Source organism: Nerophis ophidion, linkage group LG15 (genome assembly GCF_033978795.1).
Source record: "Nerophis ophidion isolate RoL-2023_Sa linkage group LG15, RoL_Noph_v1.0, whole genome shotgun sequence".
NCBI lineage: Eukaryota > Metazoa > Chordata > Actinopteri > Syngnathiformes > Syngnathidae > Nerophis > Nerophis ophidion.
In genome coordinates, this window is record NC_084625.1 from 47,786,570 (window position 1) to 47,802,807 (window position 16,238).

Consider the following 16,238-nt stretch of genomic DNA (forward strand, 5'->3'; position numbering starts at 1 on the left):
TCTTTTTTCTGGCGACTACTCCTCCCACATTTTTCAACCCACTTCAACCGTTCTCCTGTCAAAACATTCCTCTTTATCAGGACAAAAAGACGAAGTTGTTTTTTGAACTGGAAAAATTCCCGGTTTTCCTGAAATTCCGTAATACCATTTCTCCATTAAAAAAACCCCTAAATACTTCAACATTCTTGCCCGATTTAACCAATTTAGCTCATTCAGGACATTCATTTACTTAATAATTTCCCCAAAAATTCCCAAATTTCCAGGAAGTTCTCATTGAAATCAATGGGACATTTTTCATCCAATTCAAACCATTCCAACATCAACACATTCCACTCATCCTGGACATTGAAACTATCATTTTTCCAAGTTAAAAAAAATTCCAGGAATTTCCATAATTCTCGTTTTTCCAAACTCTTTTTTCTGGTGACTACTCCTCCCACATTTTTCAACCCACTTCAACCGTTCTCCTGTCAAAACATTCCTTATTATCAGGACAAAAAGACGAAGTTGTTTTTTGAACTGGAAAAATTCCCGGTTTTCCTGAAATTCCGTAATACCATTTCTCCATTTAAAAAAACCTAAATACTTCAACATTCTTGCCCGATTTAACCAATTTAGCTCATTCAGGACATTCATTTACTTAATAATTTCCCCAAAAATTCCCAAATTTCCAGGAAGTTCTCATTGAAATCAATGGGACATTTTTCAACCAATTCAAACCCTTACAACAACAACACATTCCACTCATCCTGGACATTCAAACTATCATTTTTCCAAGTTAAAAAAAATTCCAGGAATTTCTATAATTCTCGTTTTTCCAAACTCTTTTTTCTGGTGACTACTCCTCCCACATTTTTCAACCCACTTCAACCGTTCTCCTGTCAAAACATTCCTTATTATCAGGACAAAAAGACGAAGTTGTTTTTTGAACTGGAAAAATTCCCGGTTTTCCTGAAATTCCGTAATACCATTTCTCCATTTAAAAAAACCTAAATACTTCAACATTCTTGCCCGATTTAACCAATTTAGCTCATTCAGGACATTCATTTACTTAATAATTTTCCCCAAAATTCCCAAATTTCCAGGAAGATCTCATTGAAATCAATGGGACCAATTCTCAACCAATTCAAACCATTCCAACATCAACACATTCAACTCATTCTGGACATTCAATTAATCAATGTTTACTTATATAGCCCTAAATCACTAGTGTCTCAAAGGGCTGCACAAACCACTACGACATCCTCGGTAGGCCGACATAAGGGCAAGGAAAACTCACACCCAGTTGGACGTAAATTCCAGGAATTTCCATAATGCTCAGTTTTCCAAACACTTTTTTTCTGGCGACTACTCCTCCCACATTTTTCAACCCACTTCAACCGTTCCCCTGTCAAAACATTCTTCTTAATCAGGACAAAAAGAACAAATTTTTCTTTTTGAACTGGAAAAATTCCCGGGTTTCCTGAAATTCCGTAATACCATTTCTCAATTAAAAAAGATAACTACTTCAACATTTCTGGCCCAATTTAAACGATTCCTGCACCGACCAATTTAGCTCATTCAGGACATTAATTTCCCCCAAAATTCCTGCTTTTCCAAAATTTCCAGGACTTTCAACCTATTCAAACTGTACGGCCTGTTTGGGAATTGCAGGCTTTTCCTTGACAATTTCCCAAAAATTCCCGCTTTTCCCAAAATTTCCAAATTTTCAGGAATGGGACATTTTTCAACCTACTCACACCATTCCAACAACAACACATTCCACTCATCCTGGACATTCAAACTATAATGTTTTCCAAGTTAAAAAAGATTCCAGGAATTTCCATAATTCGCAGTTTTCCAAACACTTTTTTTCTGGCGACTACTCCTCCCACATTTTTCAACCCACTTCAACCGTTCCCCCGTCAAAACACATTCTTCTTAATCAGGACAAAAAAACCAAAACATTTTTTGAACTGGAAAAATTCCCATGTTTCCTGAAATTCTGTAATACCATTTCTCAATTAAAAAAGCTAACTACTTCTACATTTGTAGCCCAATTTAAACGATTCCTGCACCGACCAATTCAGCTCATTCAGGACATTCATTTCCCTAATAATTTCCCCAAAAATTCCTGCTTTTCCCAAATTTCCAGGACGTTCCCATTGAAATCAATGGAACATTTTTCAACCTATTCAAGCTCTTCAACCTGTTCGGGAATCGCAGGCTTTCCCTTGACAATTTCCAAAAAATTCCCGCTTTTCCCAAAAATTAAAAATTTTCAGGAATGGGACATTTTTCAACCTACTCACACAATTCCAAAAGCAACACATTCCACTCATCCTGGACATTCAAACTATATTTTTTCCAAGTTAAAAAAGATTCCAGGAATTTCCATAATTCGCAGTTTTCCAAACACTTTTTTCTGGCGACTACTCCTCCCACATTTTTCAACCCACCTCAACCGTTTCCCCGTCAAAACATTCTTCTTAATCAGGACAAAAAAACAAATTTTTCTTTTTAAACTGGAAAAATTCCCGGGTTTCCTGAAATTCCGTAATATCGTTTCTCAATTAAAAAGATAACTACTTCAACATTTCTGGCCCAATTTAAACGATTCCTGCACCAACCAATTTAGCTCATTCAGGACATTAATTTCCCCCAAAATTCCTGCTTTTCCCAAATTTCCAGGACGTTCAACCTATTCAAACTGTACAGCCTGTTTGGGAATCGCAGGCTTTCCCTTGACAATTTCCCAAAAATTCCCACTTTTCCCAAAATTTCCCAATTTTCAGGAATGGGACATTTTTCAACCTACTCACACCATTCCAAAAGCAACACATTCCACTCATCCTGGACATTCAAACTATTTTTTTTCCATGTTAAAAAAGATTCCAGGAATTTCCATAATTCGCAGTTTTCCAAACACTTTTTTCTGGCGACTACTCCTCCCACATTTTTCAACCCACCTCAACCGTTCCCCCGTCAAAACATTCTTCTTAATCAGGACAAAAAAACAAATTTTTCTTTTTAAACTGGAAAAATTCCCGGGTTTCCTGAAATTCCGTAATATCGTTTCTCAATTAAAAAGCTAACTACTTCAACATTTCTGGCCCAATTTAAACAATTCCTGCACCAACCAATTCAGCTCATTCAGGACATTCATTCCCTGATAATTTCCCCAAAAATTCCTGCTTTTCCCAAATTTCCAGGACGTTCCCATTGAAATCAATGGAACATTTTTCATATTTTTCAAACTGTTCAGCCTATTTGGGAATCGCAGGCTTTCCCTTGACAATTTCCAAAAAATTCCCACTTTTCCCAAAAATTAAAAATTTTCAGGAATGGGACATTTTTCAACCTACTCACACAATTCCAAAAGCAACACATTCCACTCATCCTGGACATTCAAACTATATTTTTTCCAAGTTAAAAAAGATTCCAGGAATTTCCATAATTCGCAGTTTTCCAAACACTTTTTTCTGGCGACTACTCCTCCCACATTTTTCAACCCACCTCAACCGTTCCCCCGTCAAAACATTCTTCTTAATCAGGACGAAAAAACTAATTTTTCTTTTTAAACTGGAAAAATTCCCGGGTTTCCTGAAATTCCGTAATATCGTTTCTCAATTAAAAAGCTAACTACTTCAACATTTCTGGCCCAATTTAAACAATTCCTGCACCAACCAATTCAGCTCATTCAGGACATTCATTCCCTAATAATTTCCCCAAAAATTCCTGCTTTTCCCAAATTTCCAGGACGTTCCCATTGAAATCAATGGAACATTTTTCATATTTTTCAAACTGTTCAGCCTATTTGGGAATCGCAGGCTTTCCCTTGACAATTTCCAAAAAATTCCCGCTTTTCCCAAAAATTAAAAATTTTCAGGAATGGGACATTTTTCAACCTACTCACACAATTCCAAAAGCAACACATTCCACTCATCCTGGACATTCAAACTATATTTTTTCCAAGTTAAAAAAGATTCCAGGAATTTCCATAATTCGCAGTTTTCCAAACACTTTTTTCTGGCGACTACTCCTCCCACATTTTTCAACCCACCTCAACCGTTCCCCCGTCAAAACATTCTTCTTAATCAGGACAAAAAAAATAATAATTTTTGAACTGGAAAAATTCCCGGGTTTCCTGAAATTCCGTAATACCATTTCTCAATTAAAAAAGATAACTACTTCAACATTTCTGGCCCAATTTAAACGATTCCTGCACCAACCAATTTAGCTCATTCAGGACATTAATTTCCCCCAAAATTCCTGCTTTTCCCAAATTTCCAGGACGTTCAACCTATTCAAACTGTACAGCCTGTTTGGGAATCGCAGGCTTTCCCTTGACAATTTCCCAAAAATTCCCACTTTTCCCAAAATTTCCCAATTTTCAGGAATGGGACATTTTTCAACCTACTCACACCATTCCAAAAGCAACACATTCCACTCATCCTGGACATTCAAACTATATTTTTTCCATGTTAAAAAAGATTCCAGGAATTTCCATAATTCGCAGTTTTCCAAACACTTTTTTCTGGCGACTACTCCTCCCACATTTTTCAACCCACCTCAACCGTTCCCCCGTCAAAACATTCTTCTTAATCAGGACAAAAAAACAAATTTTTCTTTTTAAACTGGAAAAATTCCCGGGTTTCCTGAAATTCCGTAATATCGTTTCTCAATTAAAAAGATAACTACTTCAACATTTCTGGCCCAATTTAAACGATTCCTGCACCAACCAATTTAGCTCATTCAGGACATTAATTTCCCCCAAAATTCCTGCTTTTCCCAAATTTCCAGGACGTTCAACCTATTCAAACTGTACAGCCTGTTTGGGAATCGCAGGCTTTCCCTTGACAATTTCCCAAAATTTCCCGCTTTTCCCAAAATTTCCAAATTTTCAGGAATGGGACATTTTTCAACCTACTCACACAATTCCAACAACAACACATTCCACTCATCCTGGACATTCAAACTATATTTTTTCCAAGTTAAAAAAGATTCCAGGAATTTCCATAATTCGCAGTTTTCCAAACACTTTTTTCTGGCGACTACTCCTCCCACATTTTTCAACCCACCTCAACCGTTCCCCCGTCAAAACATTATTCTTTATCAGGACAAAAACAAAAAACATTTTTTGAACTGGAAAAATTCCCGGGTTTCCTGTAATTCCGTAATACCATTTCTCAATTAAAAAAGATAACTACTTCAACATCTCTGGCCCAATTTAAACGATTCCTGCACCGACCAATTCAGCTCCTTCAGGACATTCATTCCCTAATAATTTCCCCCAAATTCCTGCTTTTCCCAAATTTCCAGGACGTTCCCATTGAAATCAATGGAACATTTTTCAAACTGTTCAGCCTGTTCGGGAATCGCAGGCTTTCCCTTGACAATTTCCCAAAAAATTCCCGCTTTTCCCAAAAATGTTAAATTTGCAGGAATGGGACATTTTTCAACATACTCACACAATTCCAAAAGCAACACATTCCACTCATCCTCGACATTCAAACTATATTTTTTCCAAGTTAAAAAAGATTCCAGGAATTTCGCAGTTTTCCAAAACACTTTTTTCTGGCGACTACACCTCCCACATTTTTCAACCCACCTCAACCGTTCCCCCGTCAAAACATTCTTCTTAATCAGGACAAAAACAAAAAACATTTTTTGAACTGGAAAAACTCCCGGGTTTCCTGAAATTCCGTAATACCATTTCTCAATTAAAAAAGATAACTACTTCAACATCTCTGGCCCAATTTAAACGATTCCTGCACCGACCAATTCAGCTCCTTCAGGACATTCATTCCCTAATAATTTCCCCCAAATTCCTGCTTTTCCCAAATTTCCAGGACGTTCCCATTGAAATCAATGGAACATTTTTCAAACTGTTCAGCCTGTTCGGGAATCGCAGGCTTTCCCTTGACAATTTCCCAAAAGATTCCCGCTTTTCCCAAAAATTTTAAATTTGCAGGAATGGGACATTTTTCAACATACTCACACAATTCCAAAAGCAACACATTCCACTCATCCTCGACATTCAAACTATATTTTTTCCAAGTTAAAAAAGATTCCAGGAATTTCGCAGTTTTCCAAAACACTTTTTTCTGGCGACTACACCTCCCACATTTTTCAACCCACCTCAACCGTTCCCCCGTCAAAACATTCTTCTTAATCAGGACAAAAACAAAAAACATTTTTTGAACTGGAAAAACTCCCGGGTTTCCTGAAATTCCGTAATACCATTTCTCAATTAAAAAAGATAACTACTTCAACATTTCTCGCCCAATTTAAACGATTCCTGCACCGACCAATTCAGCTCATTCAGGACATTAATTTCCCCAAAAATTCCTGCTTTTCCAAAATTTCCAGGACTTTCAACCTATTCAAACTGTTCAGCCTGTTTGGGAATCGCAGGCTTTCCCTTGACAATTTCCAAAAATTCCAGCTTTTCCCAAAATTTCCAATTTTTCAGGAATGGGAGATTTTTCAACCTATTCACACCATTCCAACAGCAACACATTCCACCCATCCTGGACAATCAAACTAACACTTTCCCAAGTTCCAAACTTAATTCCGGTTTTCCTGGGAATTCAAACTCTTCAACATTCACAACATTCAAACTATTCTTACATTCATACTACATTCTGTCAGCATTTCAGTTCAACTTTAGCATTGGAGCATTCACACGTATCATTTTATGCTTTTTTAGTGAGGAGAATGCACCATCACCTCCTCCACCGCCTGTGGTCTACTTCCGATACACAGACGACACCCTCAGAGGTTTGGTGAAGAGCATACGGGAGAGAACAGAGGCGCTGAAGGAGAAAGTCATTGATCCTTACGCCAGTTCTCCAGAAATCACCCCGCCCGTCAGTAAGTATGAACACAACCAAGATGGCCGCGGTCACCTTCCACTCGTGGCTTCTTCTTCTGCCTTCCCAGCGCCCATTCTGAGGAAGGACGACTACCACCGGCTGAAGGAAGAGGAGCGACTGGCGAAGGAGGAAGCGGACAAGAAGAAGGCAGAGGAGGCGGCCAAAAAGGCGGAGGAGAAGAAGAAGAAGGACGAGGAAAAAAGGTTGGAGGCGGAGAAGAAAGCTGAGGAGGAGAGACTGGCAGAGGAGGCCCAGAAGAAAAAAAAGTTGCTCCCGGATATCAAGTTCACTTTCGTGGACATTCTCTTCCGACCTTTAGAGGAAAAGCTGGACACGGTCCTGGGATCCACCATCGATCCTTTCACTGGTGAGTGAGATCCATATAAACCAGGAGAAACATTCGAATATCGTATTTCCCGAATTACAAGGCGCATTAAAGGGGTCAGTCATATTATTAGGTTTTTTTTCTAAATGTAAAAGACTTCCTTGTGGTCTACATAACATTCTAATGGTGGTTCTTTGCTCAAAATGTTGCATAGATGATGTTTTACAGAACATCTTCAAGTCGCTTTCTGACAGTCGCTTTGTGGGCAGTCTTATTTACGTGGCTTACCTTCGACAGCGTCTTTTCCCCGTCGTCTTTGTTGTAGCGGTGTAGCGTGCAAGGATGGGAGTGGAAGAAGTGTCAAAAGATGTAGCTAACTGTTTTAATGACATTCAGACTTTACTTCCATCAATAACGGAGCAACATCTCCTCGTCCGTGGCTCACTAGTTAGAATAACAACACCGGAAATGTGTCCAGTGAAAAGACGTCCGACCGGAACTCTCTAATAACCAAAGTTCCTTGGGTGAATAATGTCAACTCACTACACCGGTATGTTTTAGCGCTTTCATGGCGAGTTTACTGACATATATAAGTAAGAATTTTACACCATTTTATATTAGTAATGGCAACAGCGAAGGATGAATGTTACATAACAAGAAGATAGAGAAAAAGAAGAAGCTTATCGACTACGGCGTCGGCTCGGACTACAAAGGCGGACGGCCGCAATTATTCAGGATCCAGAAAAGTTGCTTTTGCATAATATTGTTTGATTGAAATAGTGAAACAAAATTGTGAAACAAAACACCAGATAATATGTCTTACTTTATACACACACCATATTATTATTCCTATGTTAAATAGAATAGAATAGAAAGTAATTTATTGATCCCTGGGGGAAATTCAGCACCACAGTTTGCTCACAATAAACAATAAACACTGAGGTATTTTTTACATGTGAATAATATAAATAGTCTTTTATGCATCATTATTCACATGTGAATGATATAAATATAGTCTATTGTACAAAACTATTCACATGTGATTAATAGATTAGATAGATTAGATTAGATAGTACTTTATTTATTCTTTCAGGAGAGTTCCTTCAGGAAAAGTAAAATTTTCAGCACAATCCCATTCAAGATCAGACAAACGTTACAGGGAGACAGAACACGATCGCTGATGGGTCAGCCGGCAAACTAGTGGGGGGGAATGGGAGAAAAAAATAGAAGATTAAAATAAAATAAAAAATATAATAAAAAAAATAAAAAATCGGTCTAAGCCTGGGCCCTGGCAAGGGGGTCCACACTGAGGCCAAGGGAAAAAAACTACAACTCATAGCCATAGTACACATCCCTCTCACATAATATAAATAAAGTCTATTATGCATCATTATTCACATGTGAATAATATAAATACAGTTTTATAGTTTCAAGTTTATTCACAATACCATATAACAGTCTATTGTGCATCATTATTCACATGTGAATTATATAAATACAGTTTTCAAGTTTCAAGTTTATTCACAATACCATATAACAGTCTATTATGCATCATTATTCACAAATGAATACTATAAATACAGTCTATTTTACAGCATTATTCACATGTGAATAATATAAATACAGCCTATTATGCATCATTATTCACATGTGAATAATATAAATACAGTCTATTATGCATCATTATTCACAGGTGAATAATATAAATACAGTCTATTATGCATCATTATTCACATGTGAATAATATGAATACAAAATATAAATACAAAATATAAATTTTTGGGTTATTTATTTACCAAATTAGTAAACAATGGCATAACATACTGTACATATACACACAGGGTCCATTGCCAGGGTCAATGTGGTCAACATATATAAAATAATAACTAAATAAGATAAGGCTCAGAATGGTTTCCTAACAAAACCTTTCTACATATAAAGTGCTTTTTTTTTGATTGATTGATTGACACTTTTAATAGTAGATTGGACAGTACAGTACATATTCCATACAATTGACCACTAAATGGTAACACCCCTATAAGTTTTTCAACTTGTTTAAGTCGGGGTCCACGTTAATCAACATTAAACTGCCTGCAGTTGTTGCTCAGATGAAATAAAATGACAAAACATTTCTTTTACATATAAAAAGTGCAACATTAAACAGTTTTAGGTCAACTCAGCCTCAGATTAACTTTTCTTTCCCCCCCCAGCCTGGATAACTTGGTAGTAAGAGGAGATGTGGGCTTATTGTTTTTCCACCATAGAAGTGGGTCAAAATCTAGTTTTAATGCAATACAGCAACCCCCTTCGGCCCCGAACCGGACAAGCGGTAGGAAATGGATGGATTGATGGTCTTAAATGTGCTGCTATGAAAACATTTGTTATTACTTTAGCCCTGCCTGGCTGGCCGAGGACAGGCTGCTTGAATGCGGTGTTTGCACCACGCTCCTCTTCCTTAAAATGAGCTTGACTTGGGGGTGGTGCCGCTTCAAAGGGGTTAGCTTGTTTGACGTGTTGACAGAAGCATACCCTACTGCTGCTGAAAAATGTCGGCAAACCTCCGTCCTCCATTGTATCGCACCGCGAAGCCGAAGTGTTCCCAAAGGGGAGATGTTAATGAGGCAGGAGGGTCTTCCAGCTCTGGCTTTTGCATGTTGTCCTAGCCCGGTGGTGTGTTGTGCCTCGCTCTGCATTGTTTACACAACCTGCGGTGCGCTACGTAATATGTCCGTGTGGAAACTCGTTCGGTACACCTCCAAACCGAACCAAAACGGTTCAATAGAAATCCACGTACCGTTACACCCCTAATTTTAAGTGCGCCTTATAGTCCGGAAAATACGGTACTCCAATCATGTTTGCCTCCTCAGATCGCCGTTACATCGCTTGGCTGTGCGTGGTGGCGATGGCGTACAACTACAACGTCTGGTTCTGCTCGGCTCGCTTGGCCTTCCCGTACCACAACGAAACGGCCAACGGCTTCTGGGTGTTTTTTGACATCTTGAGTGACGTGGTGAATGTTGTCGACATCATGATTTGGCAGCCGCGACTTCAGTTCGTCAAAGCCGGAGATATTATAGTAAGTGGAAGGTTGGCTTGCAGACATCAGCTTGGTTGTCATCCTCGCTTCATGCTTGCAGAAAGAGAGAGTCATGACTAAGGAACATTACCGCAAATCTCATCAATTTAAGGTAAGGGTTCAAAAAAGCACATTCATGTTTTTGAAACTGATTGGTTTTGGTTTTCTGTCCTGCGAAGATCGACATCTTCAGCATCCTGCCCTTTGACCTCCTCTGCCTGCACTTCCAGTTCTCTTCCATTTACAGACTCAACCGCTTCATCAGGGTTAGTTCTTCTCTCCCCCAAGCTAATTCCTGTTTTTGAGTTCTCACTCGTCCTTTTTCTGTCGTAGCTCAACTCTTTCTTTGAATTCAGCGACCGACTAGAGAGCATCATGGCCAAAGCCTACATCTGGAGGTAGGAGACGCTTTAGAGGAGTCGTGCAAATCAGTGTTGTCTCAGTTTTGAATGATACTGTAGCTCTAGTACAGAGCCAGGTCAATATTTTGACTCGGGCCCAGTTTGAGAGAAAAAAATGTGTGTTTACATTTAGATGTAAAAATCTGCTGTGCAGTTTGTGTTTTGTGTCCCTTTTTCCAAGAACACTAATACCAAAAGTCACAATGTGCTATAGAATTCTAAAAACAGACCACCTCAAACAGAATGGAATTTTACAGTTTTTGTACTGAATGGAAAACCCAAAATGTACGTGAAAATAAAGAAAGTGGGATTTACAATATTAACTATGAACAATAAAACACTGAATATTAACAACATATGAACACTCAAGCAAAACTCAACAAAAATGTAACAAACAGCAAAATATTAATGCAAAGTGTAATACACACCTATATATATATATATATATATATATATATATATATATATATATATATATATATATATATATGTATGTGTGTGTGTGTGTGTGTGTGTGTGTGTGTGTGTGTGTGTATGTATATATATATATATATATATGTATGTATATACAGTATATATATATAGTATATATATATACATATAAATACATACATATATATATTTGTGTGTATGTATATATATACATATATGTATATATCAGAATCAAACATACTTTATTAATCACCGAGGGAAAATTAAGATTTATATATATATATATATGTATATATATATGTGTGTGTATGTATATACATATATATATATATATATTTATATATATATATATATATATTTATATATATATAATATACATCATCCATTTCCTACTGCTTATTCCCTTTGGGGGGGCGGGGTACACCCTGGACAAGTCGCCACCTCATCGCAGTATATATATATATGTATATGTGTGTATGTATGTGTGTATATATATGTGTATATGTATATATCTATACATATGTATAGATATATACATATGTATATATATACATATGTATATATACATATGTGTATGGGGGCGGGGTACACCCTGGACAAGTCGCCACCTCATCGCAGTATATATATATATGTATATGTGTGTATGTATGTGTGTATATATATGTGTATATGTATATATCTATACATATGTATAGATATATACATATATGTATATATATACATATGTATATATACATATGTATATATACATATGTATGTATATATATATATGTATATGTATATATATATATATACATGTATATGTATATATATACATATATATGTATATATATACATATACACATATGAGACCCATTTTCTTTCTGGAAATTTGGCCCCCCGGAGTCAAAATAATTGCTCAGACCTGATGTATGGTGTAAAATGCCCAAACTTCCTGGTCACCCACTTGATTAGTTTGAGCCACCTAGCTGGAGGCTTGTGTATTGTTCAAGCATGATTAATGTCACAAGAGGGACCCACCCCCACAGCGTCCATACAAACGACACGGCCAATGGCCCTTATTAGACCTGCAGTCCTGTATTGATATCTATAGACAATGTGGCTGAACAGTCATTTTATACGCTTTTTCTTTCTTTTTTCTTTTTTTACCAGAGTTGCTCGCACCACAGGCTACCTGCTCTACAGCCTCCATATCAACGCCTGTATCTTCTATGTGGCTTCAGTCAACCAGGGCCTGGGCAGCACGACGTGGGTCTACGATGGGAAGGGGGTGGCGTATGTACTTTTCTCTTCCTTTCCTATTTGAAGCTCACTGGGATGCTGGAGCTCTCCGTGGTGCTGGAGATGGTCTCAGACAAACGCTGTCCATGGTGCTGATCATGTCTGCAAGGATTGGTTGTAGGGCAAGCAATTTAGTCACATTTGCGGCTAAAAATAGGTCCTGCGAGCATTAAAAAAAAAGTACCAAACGTGGGAATACAGATTTGACCCTTTATTTTGTGTTTTGCTCCTGAGTTAAATCTATCCAAATTTGATCAAACTAGAGTAAAATGTTCGTATAACATGTTTGAAATAAACTTTAACCAAATGGACAAGTGATTGACGGGGAGGTGTATCCCTTCTGAGAGGAACTGTGTGTGAGCTCATGTCTTGGAACATGCTAGAAAGTAAGGTATTAGTTCGAGGAAGTAATAGACAACCTTATTTTTTCCACCACCTTAAAACTTAACGCACACTGCACTGCGCGCGAGTAACTATGAGGGTATGAGGGTCTTGGTATATAACAATCGACGATTGACGTGACACACTTGCCATCCAAACAATACCCCGTTTGTTGACAAGAACATACAGCCATGGAAGCACATTCTATCGATTTATAAAGCAGAGGTAACACAAACCAGTGAAAGATTCGCAGTCGACAAACTGCTGCTGCTAGCCTGCTAAGCTAATAAAACAGCTCAAGCTACACCTGTGACTCGGACCGAGCACAACTTGCTGATGTCACTTGTCTCTAGGCAACAGGCTCCGCCTTTTAAAAGGCACACACTATAACTTATCTCCACTGCATTATGCCAGATATTTAAAGTTTTTTTTTTTTCAATAACACATTACTTTACCTAGTATTTAATTACATTTATTAAATAGTAATTCAATTATTAATACATTTGTTTTTGGGTTAAGTAACAAGTAATGATAATAAATGACTTTTTAATAGTCATTTTCAGAATACCTCATCATAAAGAAGCAGCTTCAACAATAATGTTTATTGTTAAACTGTCAGTTATTTCCATGTTGCCATGTTTCTTCTTTTATGATTTTGTTAGCTGACAAATTGAGCGTATCTGAAAGGCCTACTGAAATGAGATTTTCTTTTTCAAACGGGGATAGCAGATCCATTCCATGTGTCATACTTGATCATTTTGCGATATTGCCATATTTATGCTGAAAGGATTTAGTAGAGAACATCGACAATAAAGTTCCAATAGGTGTATAAATGACACAATATGTTACTGCATACGTCAGCAGACGAATTAGGAGTCTTTGTTTGTTTACTTGCTACTAAAAGACAACGTGTCTAGTACAGTGGTTCTCAAATGGGGGTACTTGAATGTATGCCAAGGGGTACGTGATATATTTTTTTAATATTCTAAAAATAGCAACAGTTCAAAAATCCTTTATAAATATATTTATTGAATGATACTTCAACAAAATATGAATGTAAGTTCATAAACTGTGAAAAGAAATGCAACAATGCAATATTCAGTGTTGACAGCTCGATTTTTTGTGGACATGTTCCATAAATATTGAAGTTAAAGATTTCTTTTTTTTTGTGAAGAAATGTTTAGAATGAAGTTCATGAATCCAGATGGATCTCTATTACAATCCCCAAAGAGGGCACTTTAAGTTGATGATTACTTCTATGTGTGGAAATATTTATTCACAATAGAATCACTTGTTTATTTTTCAACAAGTTTTTAGTTATTTGTATATATTTTTTCCAAATAGTTCAAGAAAGACCACTACAAATGAGCAATATTTTGCTCTGTTATACAATTTAATAAATCAGAAACTGATGACATAGTGCTGTATTTTACTACTTTATCTCTTTTTTTCAACCAAAAATGATTTGCTCTGATTAGGGGGTACTTGAATTAAATAAATGTTCACAGGGGGTACACCACTGAAAAAAAAGGTTGAGAACCACTGATCTAGTATGTTCACTAGTTTATTTATGGACTTAACTGCAATAGTAAATATATGTTTAATGTACCCTTAAAATAAAGCCATTAATGCCAATTTTTTTGTGGTCCCTTTTATTTAGAAATGTACCAAAATAATTTCAGTACCGGCACCAAAATATTGGTATCGTTACAACACTAGTATGATGTTATCTAAATTGCCTTATCCATAAAATCAATCAATCAATCAATCAATGTTTATTTATATAGCCCCAAATCACAAATGTCTCAAAGGAATGCACAAATCATTACGACTACAACATCCTTGGAAGAACCCACAAAAAAAATAATGTTTTTATGATTACGTGTGTGTGTGTGTGTTTGTGTGTGTGTGTGTTCCACAGGTACATACGCTGCTACTACTTTGCCGTACGCAGCCTGATCAATATCGGCGGTCTGCCAGAGCCAGTCACCACTTTTGAAATCACCTTTCAGATGACCAACTTTTTCATTGGCGTCTTTGTGTTCTCCAGTCTGATTGGCCAGGCAAACGTCCTTTCAGTCCTATTCATATCCCAGCTCTTTCGAGGTGCTTGTAAGTAAGATTTTCTTTCTCCTTAGATGAGAGATGTCATAGGAGCAGCGACAGCGGGTCAGACCTACTTCCGAGCATCGATGGACGGCTGTGTGGCCTACATGAACACATACACCATACCCAAGTATGTGCAGAATAGGATCAGGACGTGGTACAACTACACCTGGGCGGCTCAGGGCATGCTGGGTAGGTGTGTTTGTTCCTGGAAGGCTACCCTGCTGGTTGTTGATGGAGCGTCTGGTACTTCCAGATGAGTCAGAGCTGCTGGATAAGATGCCTCTGGTGATGAAGACAGCCATTGCTGTGGACATCAACCTCACCACCTTCCAGAAGATCGCTTTGTTTCAGGTGACTTTAAGCTTTGACCTACTTTATTGCAAATGTAGCAAGTTGCAAAACCTTGCTGTCGTAGTTGAAGAATGAATTAAAGAGGGTAAATTGAAAAGTTAGGTTAAAATGTGACATTTATTTTTATGAAGAGTTATTGGCAGAGGTGATAATCTAAGACCCCGCGCAAATGTTGAAAAATCTAAATAATTTATATATATATATGTATATATATATTAAGGGTGTAACGGTACGTGTATTAGTAGTGAACCTTTTCGGTACGGGGGTTTCGGTTCGGCACGCGGGCATACCGAACGACTTTGTAAGCAGAAGTCTTCACAAGCTGCTCTGCTTTCTGCCTCTGTGTCAGCAGCAAGCATTGTCCCGCCCACACAACCATCTGATTGGTTACATACAAAGCCAGTCAGCAGTGCGTATTCAGAGCGCGTGCAGTCAATGCTTCAGCGTCGAGCAGATATTCGTTTTGCAGGGGAGCAGCGGACAGGGTACTCTCCCCAAATTATAAAAAACACTTCCCAGTCACAACTATTACAAACATCACTATGAGCCCGTTGACCTTCTGGAAACTTAAACTGCAGCTCAGTTAGCTCACAGTATAGGCTTGAGGTGAAGGCTAATTAGCTTTTAGCGTAATGTTAGCTCATTTTGCTGTGTGTGTGTGTGTGTGTGTGTGTGTGTGTGTGTGTGTGTGTGTGTGTGTGTGTGTGTGTGTGTGTGTGTGTGTGTTAGGGGCAGCAAAGCCCTGCCTGTTATTTCATTGAACCCCATTGTGTTCAGGGATGAATAGTCTCTCCTATTGCTATTGTACTATTTTTTCAGCAATAGTTACATTAATCATTAGTAATGTAGCAGCTTAGTTTTGAATGGCAGGGTCCCTGCTATCACATGTTGATACAAATATAACATTTACATATTAAAAGTCAACTACAGGCTTCCTAAATGCTGTAATAAATTAAGCATGATGAGTTGACTTGAAACTGTTGAATGTTGCACTTTTTTATATGTAGAAGAAAGGTTTTTTCATT

General features: G+C 37.6%; 1 protein-coding gene across 2 annotated transcripts in view; it reads left to right on the plus strand.

The window, feature by feature from the left end:
* Window positions 1–16,238, plus strand: part of LOC133569738 (cyclic nucleotide-gated cation channel beta-3-like) — a 45,774-nt gene that overhangs the window by 9,580 nt on the left and 19,956 nt on the right. For both annotated transcript variants that reach the window (XR_009809869.1, XM_061922294.1), the window contains exons 4-13: window positions 6,692–6,855; window positions 6,925–7,224; window positions 10,050–10,258; window positions 10,320–10,370; window positions 10,438–10,524; window positions 10,592–10,656; window positions 12,244–12,366; window positions 14,675–14,816; window positions 14,892–15,051; window positions 15,116–15,213. Coding sequence is in view for 1 of the 2 variants with exons in the window: in XM_061922294.1 (XP_061778278.1) it covers window positions 6,692–6,855; window positions 6,925–7,224; window positions 10,050–10,258; window positions 10,320–10,370; window positions 10,438–10,524; window positions 10,592–10,656; window positions 12,244–12,366; window positions 14,675–14,816; window positions 14,892–15,051; window positions 15,116–15,213 (1,399 nt within the window). In the remaining variant the exon portion in view is untranslated. The remainder of the gene's footprint in view (window positions 1–6,691; window positions 6,856–6,924; window positions 7,225–10,049; window positions 10,259–10,319; window positions 10,371–10,437; window positions 10,525–10,591; window positions 10,657–12,243; window positions 12,367–14,674; window positions 14,817–14,891; window positions 15,052–15,115; window positions 15,214–16,238) is intronic.